The 15,834-nt window shown below is 39.8% G+C and overlaps 1 protein-coding gene across 4 annotated transcripts in view; it reads left to right on the top strand.

Annotated features, from left to right (window-relative positions):
• The window catches only part of LOC123606673 (retinitis pigmentosa 9 protein), a 44,680-nt gene that overhangs the window by 8,231 nt on the left and 20,615 nt on the right, over positions 1-15,834 (top strand). For 2 of the 4 annotated variants that reach the window (XR_006716426.1, XR_006716425.1), the window contains exons 4-6: positions 4,358-4,449; positions 10,714-10,775; positions 11,489-11,850. Coding sequence is in view for 1 of the 4 variants with exons in the window: in XM_045495265.1 (XP_045351221.1) it covers positions 4,358-4,449; positions 10,714-10,775; positions 11,489-11,687 (353 nt within the window). In the remaining 3 variants the exon portion in view is untranslated. Of the gene's footprint in view, positions 1-4,357; positions 4,450-10,713; positions 10,776-11,488; positions 12,124-14,066; positions 14,191-15,834 lie in introns of those variants that run through there. The other 2 variants (XR_006716427.1, XM_045495265.1) reach the window with 2 other exon arrangements.

The following is a 15,834-nucleotide window of genomic DNA, read 5'->3' as shown; positions in this document are numbered from 1 at the left end:
GAATTGAATGTTTGTGTCCCTCCATAAATTCTTTTTTTTTTTTTAATTTTTTTTTTTTAACGTTTATTTATTTTTGAGACAGAGAGAGACAGAGCATGAAGGGGGGAGGGGCAGAGAGAGAAGGAGACACAGAATCGGAAGCAGGCTCCAGGCTCTGAGCCATCAGCCCAGAGCCTGACGCGGGGCTCAAACTCACGGACCACAAGATCGTGACCTGAGCTGAAGTCAGATGCTTAACCGACTGCGCCACCCAGGCGCCCCCTCTCCATAAATTCTTATGTTGAAGCCCTAATCCCCAATAGGATGGTATTTGGAGATAGGACCTTTGGGTGGTAATTAGGATTGGATAAAGTATTGAGGGTGCCTCTGATGATATGATTAGTTCCTTTTTTTTTTTTTTTTTTGATGTTTATTTATCTTTGAAGGAGAGAGGGACACAGCGTGAGGGGGGAGGGGCAGAGAGAGAGGGAGACACAGAATCCAATGCAGGCTCCAGGCTCTGAGCTGTCAGCACAGAGCCCGATGCGGGGCTCAAACCCACAAACCACAAGATCACGACCTGAGTTGAAGTCGGAGGCTTAAATGATTGAGCCACCCAGGCACCCCTGATGAGTTCCTTTTAAGAAGAGACCAGAGAGCTTGCTCTCTTTCTACTGTGTAAGGACACACCATGAGAGGATACAGCTGTCTGCAAGCCAGGAGGACAGTAATCATCAGAAACCAACTCTTTTGGCACCCAGATTTTAGATCTCCAGTCCCTAGCCTATGAGAAAACAAATTCCTATCGTGTAAGTGACCCACTCTATATTATGGGAGCCAGAACTAAGACACTCATTCTGCAGTTTCCCTTAGCTTCTTTCTTGTCTTGAATTTCCTGTTTTCCTATATGTTGACTCATCTTTGTTGTTTTAATTTCTTGTTTTGGTGGAGCCAAGGCCATTAAATGGGGAAAGAGCAGTCTTTTAAAAAAAACTGGACATCCTCTTGCAAAAGAATGAAGTTGGGTCCTTATCTAGTATCATACATAAAATTTAACTCTAAGTGGATCAAAGACAAATATAATACCTAAACTATACTTAAAAATCTCTTAGAAGAAAACAGGGCAAAGCTGCACAAAATTGGATTTGGTAATGATTTTTTGGATGAAACACCAAAGGCACAGCCAACAAAAGAAAAAACAGACAAATTTGACTTCATGAAAACCACAAAATTTTGTGAATAAAAGACATTAACAAAAGAGTAAAAAGCCAACTAACAGAATGGGAGAAAATATTTGTAAATCATATATCTAATAAGGGATTATATCTATAATATATAGAGAACTCCTAAAAACAACAAAGAAACAACCTGATTAAAATTTGGCAAAGGACTTGAATAGACATTTCTCCAAAGAAGATATACAGGTATCCAGTAAGCCCATGAAAAGATTCTCAGCATCAGTAATTAGTGAAATACAACCTCATACCTGTTAGGATGGCTACTATCAAAAAAACGGGCACCTGGGTGGTTCAGTCAGCTAAGCATCCAAGTTTGGCTCAGGTCATGATCTCCCGGTTTGTGCATTCAAGCCCTGCATCAGGCTCTGTGCTGACAGCTCAAAGCGTGGAGCCTGCTTACGATTCTGTGTCTCTTTCGCTCTCTGCCCCTCCCCCATTCATGCACTGTCTCTCTCTTTCTCTCTCTCAAGAATAAATAAAACATTTAAAAAACTTAAAAAGAAAAAAAACCAAAATAAATGTTGGCACATGTGCACAGCCTTCTAGCTTCCCAGGATTGTGTCAGAATTTTTAAAAGCCCTCTGTGGACATCTCATTACCTGGATCATTAAAATTTTTAGCTCGGCTCTTATTTATCCATATCACAGCTGTTGGGAGCTGTGATATTAAACAATTGCAGGTAATTGTTTTCAACAAATATCCTGAGGGATTGGGCTTTTACTGTAGAGTAAACTACATGACTGGTTAAATAGCAACAACACCCTGCCAGTGTGGCTCTGTGCTTTGGGGTTAGGGATTTTTGAGAGACTCAAAACCTGGCCTTACCCCACTGAGAGTGCAGGATTGCTGCTTTTCATAGTTGTCATGGTTGCAAGGCTGCTAGTTTTCAAGATTATTCTGGCAATCAGGAGAGAGGGTTGGGAGTAGGCCTGGTTAAAATGCCAGAAACCCTTCTGTTCTTACCAGACTTCACTAGCTTTTCTTGAATTAATGGTCCTCAGATTGTGGCAAACCTTTGATTAATTTACAGGGTTTCAAGTAAATTGATGTGGGCAAATTTGCAACTATTTTCAGTGCTTTTATGGAGGCTGTCACTTGGCCATTCTTGAAGTGCTTCTTGGCTTATTCCCCTTGGAAAGAATTCTCTTCATTTTCATTTTTATGACTTGTCAGGAAGGGAGTGAAAACAGGTAAATGTATTTAGTCTGTCATCTTTACCCAGAAGTCTACAGCTTTTTTTTTTTTTTTTTTTTTTTTTTTTTTAAGTTTGAAAACCACTGCTCTCTTTTATGAGGTAGTTACTTACATTTCAATTACCATTTTATGGCTATGTACATTGACTTGGAAAATAAGTGTCAGAGTTGGGACCAGAGCCAGTTTTACTCACTTGTGATTTTCAAGGACCTGCAGAAGTTCCAGTGATGTGTTGATACGGTCATATGATTTTGCAAAATTTGCCAAGGCAAGGTATTTTTCTTTCTAAGGAGCCCCCTTCCACAAACCCATAATTTAAGCTCAGGCCCCACAAAATTTGGACTCCTCCCAGACAGGATGAAAGACACATGTACATGTACATATTTTCATTGATTTTGTTGATTGTAGTGTTATCTAGAACAGTGGTTTTCAAACTTTAACATGTCTATAAATCACCAGTTAATCCTTTATTTTTTTTTTATTTTTTTTTTTCAACGTTTATTTATTTTTGAGACAGAGAGAGACAGAGCATGAACGGGGGAGGGGCAGAGAGAGAGGGAGACACACAGAATTGGAAACAGGCTCCAGGCTCTGAGCCCTCAGCCCAGAGCCTGACGCGGGGCTCGAACTCACGGACCGCGAGATCGTGACCTGGCTGAAGTCGGACGCTTAACCGACTGCGCCACCCAGGCGCCCCACCAGTTAATCCTTTAAAATTCTAATATGTGTCAGTATTTCTGGGGTGGACCTAACAGTATACATTTCTAACAATCTCCCATGTGTTGCTGATTTTGCTTGTCCATGACCACATTTTGAATAGCAAGAATCACCTTTCCTTTAATGATACGACAATTTTGAACACAAAAAAAGACTTTGGTTTGAAGGAGTATAGTCCTTCTTTCCTGAATTTTAAATTAATTAGGAGAGTTAATGAAAGACAGGGACAGCTCAGAGGCAATCAATAAAGAATCTCCAAACTTCACTTTTTTTCAATGGTTTCCTGCCTCCAGCCCTCAAAATTAAAAAGGAAAAACTTCCCTTCTCATTCACTTCACGCTTTTAGTAGCTGTCAGCATGAAGCAAACCTGGCTGATCTTAGCTGTAATCCCTTTACCTGCTTCCTGACTTCCTTGGTTGGAGTTGCTTAATGTCCAAACATTTAACTCACTGTTCTCATATGACTTCCTGATTTACCTCAAATCTAGATGGTTCTAAGAGGACCAGGTGAGAGAAATAATAAGCATCTCACCCATTCCTGCTTTGTTTACCACTTCATTTTCCCTATATCTCAATGCCTGATGCCATGTCCATAGTCACTAAAATTCCACGAAGTTGTGTGCTTCCCTCTGTTGTCCTGGAACATGTGTATGTATTTTCTTACTGTGTTTCTTCCCCATTCCTCATCACAGCTGTCTGCTTCTAAATAATATACTTTTTACAAAGGACAATTTCCCTGTTCAGCAGGTGAAGCCATATTAGAGTGCTAAGGAAATTAACATTTTAAGATAATTTGTGATTTGGTTTAATTAAAGGGGAGGGATTGTGCAGTTTTTGATTCAATCAGAGAAAGAAGCTATTTGCTCTAGTGTCTGAAATTGTAAATGAGGATCAGAGTCACTTGATGAATAGAAAAGACCTTCTCTTTGAAAAATACAGTAAGCTACAGACAAAAAAAAAAAAATTCACTCTTCACAATACTTTTACACTGGATTGCTTAATACTTATCTGGTGAGGTAATATTTACTCCCAAAGCTACACGATTTAAGGATGCTTGGGAAGTAGTTTCCCTTTATTTTCTAGGATTGTACATGGTTCATCCAGTCATTTCATTTGCTTTTAGAATTGGAGTTTAATGAAGAAAAACTTTAATATGATGTACTGATTCTTCATCTTCATTAAATGAAACTGTTACTTACAGAAATATTTCCTTTTTTCTTTGTTTTTAGGTTGGCGTTGTAAGCGGTATGGTCACCGAACAGGCGACAAAGAATGCCCTTTTTTTATCAAAGGCAACCAAAAATTAGAACAGTTCAGAGTAGTAAGTAGAACCCCACCTTGTCAATTTACATTTTTCAGAAGTAGTGAATATTAACGAACCAGGGAGTAATCGGCGAACTGGAAATTCACATAGAACACATTCTCAGAGATTTTTGGCCGGTATTGACTACATCTCTTGTTAAATTACATTTGTGTGACAGATTAGTTAACAAAAAACTAACTTTTTATTAAAGTGTTATTTGTTTGTACCTTGGGAATAGTGATTCTTTTTCTAAAGCAGACATTTTTATTTATTCAATCACTTGTTTTCAGTTATATAAAACATCATAACTATAATTAGGGTTTTAGTTTCCCATTTTTTTTTAATGTTTATTTATTTTTGAGACAGATAGACAGAGTGCGAGCAGGGGAGGGGCAGAGAGAGAGGGAGACACAGAATCCAAAGCAGGTTCCAGGCTCTGAGCTGTCAGCACAGAGCCCAATGCAGGGCTCAAACTTGTGAACCTTGAGATCATGACCTGAGCTGAAGTCAGATGCTTAACCAACTGAGCCACCCAGGCACCTTTCCCAGTTTTTAAAGAGTAGATGTCTTTATAAGCTATAAGTGTGTATATAAATTATATATGCTCTTTAGACAGTAAAACAGACTTATCATTTCCTCACTTTATTTTAATAGAGTCATCTCCTAAAGGTGTTAATTTACCATTCAGTAACTGCTTCTGCCAAGTGAAATATGCTACTGTCTGGATGTACTGAGGTTATCAGTATATGTCAAACTGGGGTCAACATTATTTAAGGTTTTAAGGAGTTTAAGATGTTGTGTTTTAATTTTAATAATCTGAAATAATTTCCTTTTGATCAATCATTCCACTTAAGTGGAATGTCGGCTTTTACAGATAGTATAGAACATAGTTTGATGATAAATCTCAAAAACTTTGAACATATTCTTTCTCCTTTTTTTTGACCAGAAACCCCATTTCCAAGAATTTATTTTAAGGATATAAGAGAACATCAACATATACACACTGTTTATGACTAAGGATATGTATGCATAATGATAACTCTCATAATTATATCATTGAAACGATGGAAACTGAAGAAAAATTGGAAACTTAATAGTCTAATATATCAACATAAATATCTGTAACATACGAATTATTCAGTCATTAGGAATTATTATTTTAAGACTTTATTTTTAGAAAAAAAAAAAGGTTTTATTTTTAGGGGCACCTGGGTGGCTCAGTTGGTTAAGCATCTGACTCTTGATTTTGGCTCAGGTCATGATCTCACAGTCCATGGGTTTGAGCCTTGTGATGGGCTCTGTTCCGACAGCAGGAGCCTGCTTGGGATTCTCCATCTCCTTCTCTCTCTGCCCCTCCCCACTCACATGTACATGCTTGCTCACTTGCTCTCTCTCTCTGTCTCTCAAAAATGAATAAAACATTAAAAAAAAAGATTTCATTTTTAAGTCATTTCTGCACCCAGTGTGGGCTTGAACTCACAATCCCCCCAGATCGTGAGTCACATGTTCTACCCACTGAGCTAGCCAGGTACCCCAGAAATTATGTTTTAGAATACATCATGAAAAATGTTCATGAATACACAAGTAAAAAACAATAGAGTTGTACATGTAATAGGATTAATAATTTTTCATAAATTTAATGATATTGATTGAAAGAAAGAGACCAAATGTTAATAGTAATTATCCCCAGGTAAGGAGGTAATAGGTTTTTTTAACATAATTTTTTTTAAATATGAAATTTACTGTCAAATTGCTTTCCATACAACACCCAGTGCTCATCCCAACAGGTGCCCTCCTCAGTGCCCATCACCCACCCTCCCCTCCCTCCCACCCCCCCATCAACCCTCAGTTTATTCTCAGTTTTTAAGAGTCTTTTATGGTTTGGCTCTCTCCCTCTTTTTTTTTTTTTCCTTCCCCTCCCCCAACATCTTCTGTTAAGTTTCTCAGGATCCACATAAGAGTGAAAACATATGGTATCTGTCTTTCTCTTTATGACTTATTTCACTTAGCGTAACACTCTCTAGTTCCATTCATGTTGCTACAAAAGGTCAGATTTCATTCTTTCTCACTGCCAAGTAGTCTTCCATTGTGTATATAAACCACAATTTCTTTATCCATTCATTAGTTGAAGGGCATTTAAGTGCTGCTATAAACATTGGGGTACAAGTGCCCCTATGCATCAGCACTCCTGTATCCTTTGGGTAAATTCCTAGCAGTGCTATTGCTGGGTCATAGGGTAGATCTATTTTTAATTTTTTGAGGAACCTCCACACTGTTTTCCAGAGGGGCTGCACCAGTTTGCATTCCCACGGACAGTGCAAGAGGGTTCCTGTTTCTCCACATCCTCTCCAGCATCTATAGTCTCCTAATTTGTTCATTTTAGCCACTCTGACTGGCGTGAGGTGGTATCTCAGTGTGGTTTTGATTTGTATTTCCCTGACGAGGAGTGATGTTGAGCATCTTTTCATGTGCCTGTTGGCCATCTGGATGTCTTCTTTAGAGAAGTATCTATTCGTGTTTTCTGCCCATTTCTTCACTGGATTATTTGTTTTTCAGGTGTGGAGTTTGGTGAGTTCTTTACAGATTTTGGATACTAGCCTTTTGTCTGATATGTCATTTGCAAGTATCTTCTCCCATTCCGTCGGTTGCCTTTTGGTTTTGTTGATTGTTTCCTTTGCGGTGCAGAAGCTTTTTATCTTCATGAGGGCCCAATAGTTCATTTTTGCTTTTAATTCCCTTGCCTTTGGAGATGTGTCAAGTCGGAAATTGCTGCGGCTGAGGTCAGAGAGGTTTTTTCCTGCTTTCTCCTCTAGGGTTTTGATGGTTTCTTTTCTCACATTCAGGTCCTTTATCCATTTTGAGTTTATTTTTGTGAATGGTGTAAGAAAGTGGTCTAGCTTCATTCTTCTGCATGTTGCTGTCCAGTTCTCCCAGCACCATTTGTTAAAGAGACGGTCTTTTTTCCATTGGATGTTCTTTCCTGCTTTGTCAAAGATTAGTTGGCCATACTTTTGTGGGTCCAGTTCTGGAGTTTCTATTCTATTCCATTGGTCTGTGTGTCTGTTTTTGTGCCAATACCATGCTGTCTTGATGATTACAGCTTTGTAGTAGAGGCTAAAGTCTGGGATTGTGATGCCTCCTGCTTTGGTCTTCTTCTTCAATATTACTTTGGCTATTCGGGGTCTTTTGTGGTGCCATACAAATTTTAGGATTGCTTGTTCTTGCTTCAAGAAGAATGTTGGTGCAATTTTGATTGAGATTGCATTGAATGTGTAGATAGCTTTGGATAGTATTGACATTTTAACAATATTTATTCTTCCAATCCATGAGCATGGAATGTTTTTCCATTTCTTTATATCTTCTTCAATTTCCTTCATAAGTTTTCTATAGTTTTCAGTATATAGATCTTTTACATTTTTGGTTAGGTTTATTCCTAGGTATTTTATGACTCTTGGTGCAATTGTGAATAGGATCAGTTTATTTTGTCTTTCTATTGCTTCATTATTAGTTTATAAGAATGTAACTGATTTCTGTACATTAATTTTATATCCTGCGACTTTGCTGAATTCATGTATCAGTTCTAGCAGACTTTTGGTGGAGTCTGTCGGGTTTTCCTTGTATAATATGTTATCTGCAAAAAGTGATAGCTTGACTTCATCTTTGCCAATTTTGATGCCTTTGATTTCCTTTTGTTGTCTGATTGCTGATGCTAGCACTTCTAACACTATGTTAAATAACAGCGGTGAGAGTGAACATGGCTGTCGTGTTCCTGATCTCAGGGGGAAAGCTCTCAGTTTTTCCCCATTGAGGATGATATTAGCTGTGGGCTTTTCATAAATGGCTTTTATGATGTTTAAGTATGTTCCTTCTATCCTGACTTTCTCAAGGGTTTTTATTAAGAAAGGATGTTGAATTTTGTCAAATGCTTTTTCTGCATCGATTGGCAGGATCATATGATTCTTTTCTTTTTTTTTCTTAATGTGATGTATCACATTGATTGATTTGCAAATGTTGAACCAGCCCTGCAGCCCAGGAATGAATCCCACTTGATCATGGTGAATAATTCTTTTTATATGCTGTTGAATTCGATTTGCTAGTATCTTATTGAGAATTTTTGCATCCATATTCATCAGGGATATGGGCCTGCAGTTTTCTTTTTTTGCTGGGTCTCTGTCTGGTTTAGGAATCAAAGTAATGCTGGCTTCATAGAATGAGTCTGGAAGTTTTCCTTCCCTTTCTGTTTTTTGGAACAGCTTGAGAAGGATAGGTATTATCTCTGCTTTAAATGTCTGGTAGAATTCCCCAGGGAAGCCATCTGGTCCTGGACTCTTATTTGTTGGGAGATTTTTGATAACTGATTCAATTTGTTCACTGGTTATGGGTCTATTCAAGTTTTCTATTTCTTCCTGTTTGAGTTTTGGAAGTGTGTGGGTGCTTAGGAATTTGTCCATTTCTTCCAGGTTGTCCACTTGGTTGGCATATAATTTTTCATAGTATTCCCTGATAATTGCTTGTATTTCTGAGGGATTGGTTGTAATAATTCCATTTTCATTCATGATTTTATCTATTTGGGTCATCTCCCTTTTCTTTTTGAGAAGCCTGGCTAGAGGTTTATCAATTTTGTTTATGTTTTCAAAAAACCAACTCTTGGTTTCATTGATCTGCTCTACACTTTTTTTAGATTCTATATTGTTTATTTCTGCTCTGATCTTTATTAATTCTCCTCTTCTGGGTTTGGGGTGTCTTTGCTGTTCTTCTATTTCCTTTAGGTGTGCCGTTAGATTTTGTATTTGGGATTTTTCTTGTTTATTGAGATAGGCCTGGATTGCAATGTGTTTTCCTCTCAGGACTGCCTTCGTTGCATCCCAAAGCGTTTGAATTGTTGTATTTTCATTTTCATTTATTTCCATATATTTTTAAATTTCTTCTCTAATTGCCTGGTTGACCCATTCATTCTTTAGTAGGGTGTTCTTTAACCTTCATGCTTTTGGAGGTTTTCCAGACTAACCCAGAAAACTGCCAGAAGACTAGCAGAATGGACTCTCCAGAGCCAAGCTTAACATAATTTTTTGGTAACATTTAAAATTTCTACAAATTAGATTTATTCTTTTTTAAAATTGAGATAGTTTACATACTGTAACATTCCTCCTACATGTATTCTTATTTTTAAGTAATTCAAGTCACTTTAAATTATCTGGACTTCTGGGGCACCTGGGTGGCTCAGTCGGTTAAGTGTCTAAGTCAGGTCATGATTTCATGGTTCGTGGGTTTGAGTCCTACGCCGGGTTCTGTGCTGACAGCTCAGAGCCTGCTTCAGATTCTGTCTCCGGCTCTCTCTGCCCTTCCCCCACTTGTGCTCTGTCTCTCTGTCTCTAAAATAAATAAACATTAAAAAAAATTATCTGTACTTCTGGTATACTTGCAGACTTTGTTTGAGGTACTTAACATATATTTTTGTGTACCTATAAATGTTCCATTCTTATGTATCATTTTGTAATTCACTTGCTTTTCTTAATACCATTTCTTAATCACCTTTCCAAACAGAACAAAGCAAATTACCTCAATATTTCTACCTTGAGTAGTATTACATGATTCTGCCATGGTTTATATTCTTGTAAAGGGTATTTAAATTACAATCTGTATTTTCTAATTAGAAAATTCTTTGTTAAAGCCTCAATAGGGGGGCGCCTGGGTGGCTCAGTCAATTAAGCATCAGACTTTGGCTCAGGTCATGATCTCGCGATTTGTGAGTTCGAGCCCTGCGTCAGACTGTGTGCTGACAGCCCAGAGCCTGGAACCTGCTTCAGATTCTGTGTCTCCCTCTCCCTCTGCCCTTCCCCTGTTTGCTCTGTCTCTCTCTGTTTGTCAATAATAAATAAACATTTAAAAAAAAATTTTTTTTTAAAAGCCTCAATAGGTTTGCAGTGACAATAACCCTTAAGAAGGATTAGAACTTTTTTTTTCATTTTTATTTTAGAGAGAGAGAATGTGCAAGCAGGAAGAGGGGCAAAGGGTGAGAGAGAGAACCCCAAGTAGCCTCCATGCTCAGTGCTCAGCACAGAGCCCAGCTTGAGGCTCGATCCCATGATCTCTGGACCATGACCTGAGCCGAAATCGAGTTGGATGCTCAACTGACTGAGCCACCCAGGTGCCCCTAGAACATATTAAATGTTACACCAAACAGGAAAAAAACCTGGTTTCAGTGAAATAGAGATTTAATTTTAATTTAACTAAACAGTCCATGAAGCCCTAATCCAACCTTACCCTTCTCTAACCCTCAAGGCACATGAAGATCCCATGTATGACATCATACGAGAGAATAAAAGACATGAAAAGGATGTAAGGTGAGGTGGTCCTGGTGATAACAATATCCTCTTATATAAAGTTGGAAACATCCATTCCAGTATTAGATGAGTGGTTTGGTAAATATGGTACTTTAATTTAGTTGTGAAATGTATGGAAGGCAGGAGTAATCACTGGAAAGGCCAGTATGTGGGGAATGAGCAGGCCAGCCTTGTTCTATCTGGGTTGGCTTAAAGCAGTGTGTTTGGCCCAGCCTGCTCATACCACCGATAGTTGATGTTGGCAGCCAACCGTAGCTTAGTTTATCTTCTCCAGTGTCTTTAAGGGTCTGAGCTATTGTGAAAAATGATCCTTAGACATGAACAAAGATAGGGTGAAGAAACGGGAGAGTTTGTTTTTCCTAAAACTGGTGACGCTGAGTAATAATTGTTTTGAGGAGGCAGATTACTTGAGCAGTTGGGGGCGGTGAGTAAGGAAAGTAGGCATCTGTTAGAAGTTCTGTGGTAAGGACTGGAGAAACATGCAGAAATATTTAGGACAATGAAAAGAACACAGAATGGCTCATATACTGGTTACAGTCCTGTCAAACAGGCACGGACGTGGACAAGAACGGGGAAGACATGCACAAATAAAAATAAGTACCATCTTTCTCAAGGTGGTTATTCATGACATTTTTTACCCTCACTGTTGCTCTCACATCATCTTTATCTACAATTTTTTTAAAATATGGTTCTTTGGTCAAACTTCTGTTTAGGATACAGCAGTTAAAACAGTTACTGGAGGATTCCACCTCTGATGAAGATGGGAGCAGCTCCAGCTCCTCAGAATGTAAAGAGAAACACAAGAAAAAGAAGAAGAAAGAAAAGCATAAGAAAAGGAAAAAAGAAAAGAAGAAGAAGAAAAAACGAAAGCATAAGTCTTCCAAGTCGAATGAGAGTTCAGACTCGGACTAAGACTTGACCTATTCCATGTTCTCCTCTCAAAAATCAGACACTGTGGCCCCAGACCGGAGGGTGTGGAATCGGGGAGGACTTGGAGACCCCAAGAGAGCAGGGCATTCGGTGTCACGCGTGTGAATTCTCCCCTGGCTTCCAGCAAAGACGTGACCCCCGGAGGGTGAGTTGTGTCTTCCCTGGTGCTGGCTCTGGACAGCGGCTGATTTCAGGCAGGAAAGCGTTGTTCATTGTCTTCCTCCCACTGATCCTTGCAGTTTGTGATTCCTTCCAGCTGCCTCTGCCAGTAGGGTGAGACTGAGGGAATGAGTCTCTGAGGAAGCTCCAGGTGCTACTTGCAGGCTTCCCCTCCCCCCGGGAGCGTTCCCAGAATTCCCAGAGACTCCAGGCATGGCTTTTCTCTGTTGTCGAGGATAATAAAAGCTCATTATTTATTTATTTTATTTATTTATTTTTTTTTTAATTTTTTTTTTCAACGTTTTTTTTATTTATTTTTGGGACAGAGAGAGACAGAGCATGAACGGGGGAGGGGCAGAGAGAGAGGGAGACACAGAATCGGAAACAGGCTCCAGGCTCCGAGCCATCAGCCCAGAGCCCGACGCGGGGCTCGAACTCCAGGACCGCGAGATCGTGACCTGGCTGAAGTCGGACGCTTAACCGACTGCGCCACCCAGGCGCCCCTCATTATTTATTTTTTAAGTGTAGTAATTTTTTATTTCTTAATAATGCATGCATGTGCTCCAAATTTAAAAGGTACATAAGGTTTTTAATCATGATAATTCTTCCTTTTCTCCCCCAGCCACTCAGTTCCCTTCCCCAGTGTCTGATGTTACCAATTTATTGTGAAGTCATCAGGAAATATTTATGTATCATAGAAAAAGTTTTTTCTCTTTTTAAGCATGGTATGAACATTTGTCGGCACAAATTTTTCATTTTTGAAAAAATGTTTGAGAGAGAGAGAACAGGAGCAGGGGAGGGGCACAGAGAGGAGGAGACAGAGAATCCCAAGCAGCCTCTGCACTGTCAGTGAAGAGCCCCACTTGGGCCTCTAACTCACGAATCATGAGATCATGACCAGAGCCAAAAACCAAGAGTCAGATTTTTAACCGACTGAGCCCACCAGGTGCTCCCATTTTTTCATTTTTTAACTCAACAGTATAAAGCATGTTGGGCTTTGCTGCCTCAAAAGACCTATGCTCATAAACCCTGGCATGATTGCTTGAGGGTTTTTTGGAGGGGTGGGATACCCTGTAATAACATTGAAAAATTATGTATTTAACTTGCTTAGTTCTTATTGCTGTTTTCCCACAACTATTATTATTTCTAGAGGAGTAGATTCGGAAAAATTATAAGGTGATCCAGATTACTGTCCTGGGTCAGCTACCCACATCCTCAAATACATCCTCATCCTGTTGGCTAAGCACAGCCCACCTATGAACAGCTGCAGCTGAGGCAGCTCAGCTGGTTGGGGTGGTGCCTGCAGCTAGGGGAGAGTGTCTGTTCTTTGCTGAGCCAAAGTGGAGCCAGATCTTGGTCATAAGCAGGTGTCCCTCCCTCTCCACTAGCATCTGTTGCTGCTCTCATCATTTAGGGTCCCTGGAACACATTATTCCTACTTTTTGCCACTTTCCCTTAGGTTTCCCCTCTCTAAAGAGTGGCTGATGCAGTCCAGTCTGGCTCCTTCTCTAGCTCCTTTCAGTAACTGTTCCTAGCCTTGGTCTTAGAAAGTTTAACTCAGTAACACAATTGGCCCAGATTAGAATGACCAGGATTTGTTATTTCTGAAAACTGTAAGGCCAGTTCATTCAGCTGTGTCTTATATTTACCCTAGGCATCCTAGCTGAGCATGCAATGGGAAAATTCTCCTTCCAGGAATTTTCTTTCTCCTGCTGGAAACCCATTCCTGATAAACATATTCTGTTACAATATGGGAGAATAATATCGATGATTCTTAAACTACGGAGCAGCAAAATCACCTGGAGTGGCTGTTGAAATAGATTCCTCTGTCCTGTTCCGAGAGTTTTAGAATTTCTGATTTACTAGGTCTGGAGTGGACTGGAGAGTTTGCAATTCTGACAAATGCCCAAAGGATGCTGACGCTATTGGTTTGGGGGCCAGACTTGGAGAACCACTGCTCCAAATGTTAAACCTCTTCTTGAAGCCTTCTTCCACTTCCTGCTTTAACTGGAATCTTGCCATCCACTGCAGCCTTTGCAAGTTAATTCCTCCTCTCTCACTCCAGGTTTCTCTGTCTTCTGTTTCTGGTCTAGATTCTGTGGTCCTTTCCTTCAGTCTGTCATATCCCTTGACCTGTCTTTTTGCCCGGTTTACCCAGAAGAACCTCAAACTAACCTCTTCCTCCTCTGTTCCAATTCCCAGACCACTGAGCCCATAAAGCTCATCAATCAAAAGTTCTTCATCCTGAAATCTCTCCCTTCAGACTCAGTACTCTCCAGTCCTATTTAGAAAATTAAGAGAAGTCACCAGAACTCCTTCTACCAAGGTATATATCAACCTGTCATCATGGTTGTGGTAGGCAGAATTATAAAGTAACCTCCAAGATTTTTTGCCCAAATCTGTAGAACTTGTTACTATATTGGATTTTATTCCCATGATTAGATTATAATACACAATTGATCTTTTCGTAACTATGTGGATGGTCAGAACCAAATCACAGGGTGTTTTTAAAACCAGAAGTTTTAAAATTTTCTGACAGGTAGCAAAGAGGAAGTCACATTCCGAGCTTGAGAAAGACATGATGTGCTGTTGGTGGATTTATTTTAAAATGAAGGGGTCCAGGCATCTGGCTGGCTCAGTCAGTAAAGCATGCAACTCTTGATCTTGGGGTTGTAAACTGAAACCCCACATAGGGTATAGAGATTATTTAAAATCTTAAAAAAAAAAAAGTTAAAAAAAAGGAAGGGGCCAGGGGCGCCTGGGTGGCGCAGTCGGTTAAGCGCCCGACTTCAGCCAGGTCACGATCTCGCGGTCCGTGAGTTCGAGCCCCGCGTCGGGCTCTGGGCTGATGGCTCGGAGCCTGGAGCCTGTTTCCGATTCTGTGTCTCCCTCTCTCTCTGCCCCTCCCCCGTTCATGCTCTGTCTCTCTCTGTCCCAAAAATAAATAAACGTTAAAAAAAAAAAATTTTTTTTAAAAAAGGAAGGGGCCATATAGCAAGGAAATGGGGCAGCTTCCAAGAGGTAAAAGCAATCGTAGTCAACAGCCAGCAAGGAAATGGTCACCTCAGTCCTACAGTACTTGCAGGGAACTCACTTCTGCTAATAGTCAAAATGACCTTGGGCACTATTCTTCTCCACAGCCTTCAGGTAATAGCCTAGCCCTGCCCACACCTCATTTTGGTATTACAAAGTGCTAAGCTGAGAATCTATTCTACCCAGATTTCTGACCTACAGACCTATGAGATGATAAATGGGTGATGCTTTTATTTTTCATTTTTTAAAAAATTCAGACTTATTTTTTTCAGAGCCATTTTAGGTTCACAATGGAAGTGAGCAGAAACTACAGAGATTACCCATATATTCTGTGTCCTCACATACCCACAACCCCACCTCTCACATCAACACCAGAATGGTCCACTTGGTACATTCGATATCCTACCCTAGTGCACCTATCTCCCACAGAGGCTTCTGCCATGGGAAGTTGTGATTTTCCGTGTCTGCCTCTCTCTCCAATTTTTGGATCAGTGCTTTTGTCATGACCTCCATTCTTTGATGAATTTAGGGAGATTTGGTAATTTTTTAGTTCTTTTTACTTCTCAGGACAGAGTGAAGATTCCCTTCTACTCCTGAAACCAATACTATCCTATATATTAACTAATTTGAATCTAAATAAAAAGACTTCTTATCTCCTCATATGCTAGTCCAGAAACCGGAAGTCAACGGTTATTGTTTTAAGCCACTACATTTGTTGAAATTAGTGACATGTCTGGAAGCTTCTTTTGGGCAGAGACCATCTTGTTTCATGTTCTAGTCTCAATTTTGTTTATTTTGAGAGAGAGTTGCATGTGCACGTTCGTGTGCAAGCAGGGCAGGGGCAGAGAGGGAGAGAGGGAGGGAGAGAGAGAGAGAAGGAGAGAGAATTTCAAGAAGGCTACATGCTGAGCATAGAACCCAACATGGGGCTCAATCT

The sequence above is a fragment of the Leopardus geoffroyi genome, chromosome A2 (assembly GCF_018350155.1).
Source record: "Leopardus geoffroyi isolate Oge1 chromosome A2, O.geoffroyi_Oge1_pat1.0, whole genome shotgun sequence".
Classification (NCBI taxonomy): domain Eukaryota; kingdom Metazoa; phylum Chordata; class Mammalia; order Carnivora; family Felidae; genus Leopardus; species Leopardus geoffroyi.
The sequence above is the reverse complement of the archived record's forward strand: the minus strand, read 5'-3'. Positions and strand labels throughout refer to the sequence as shown.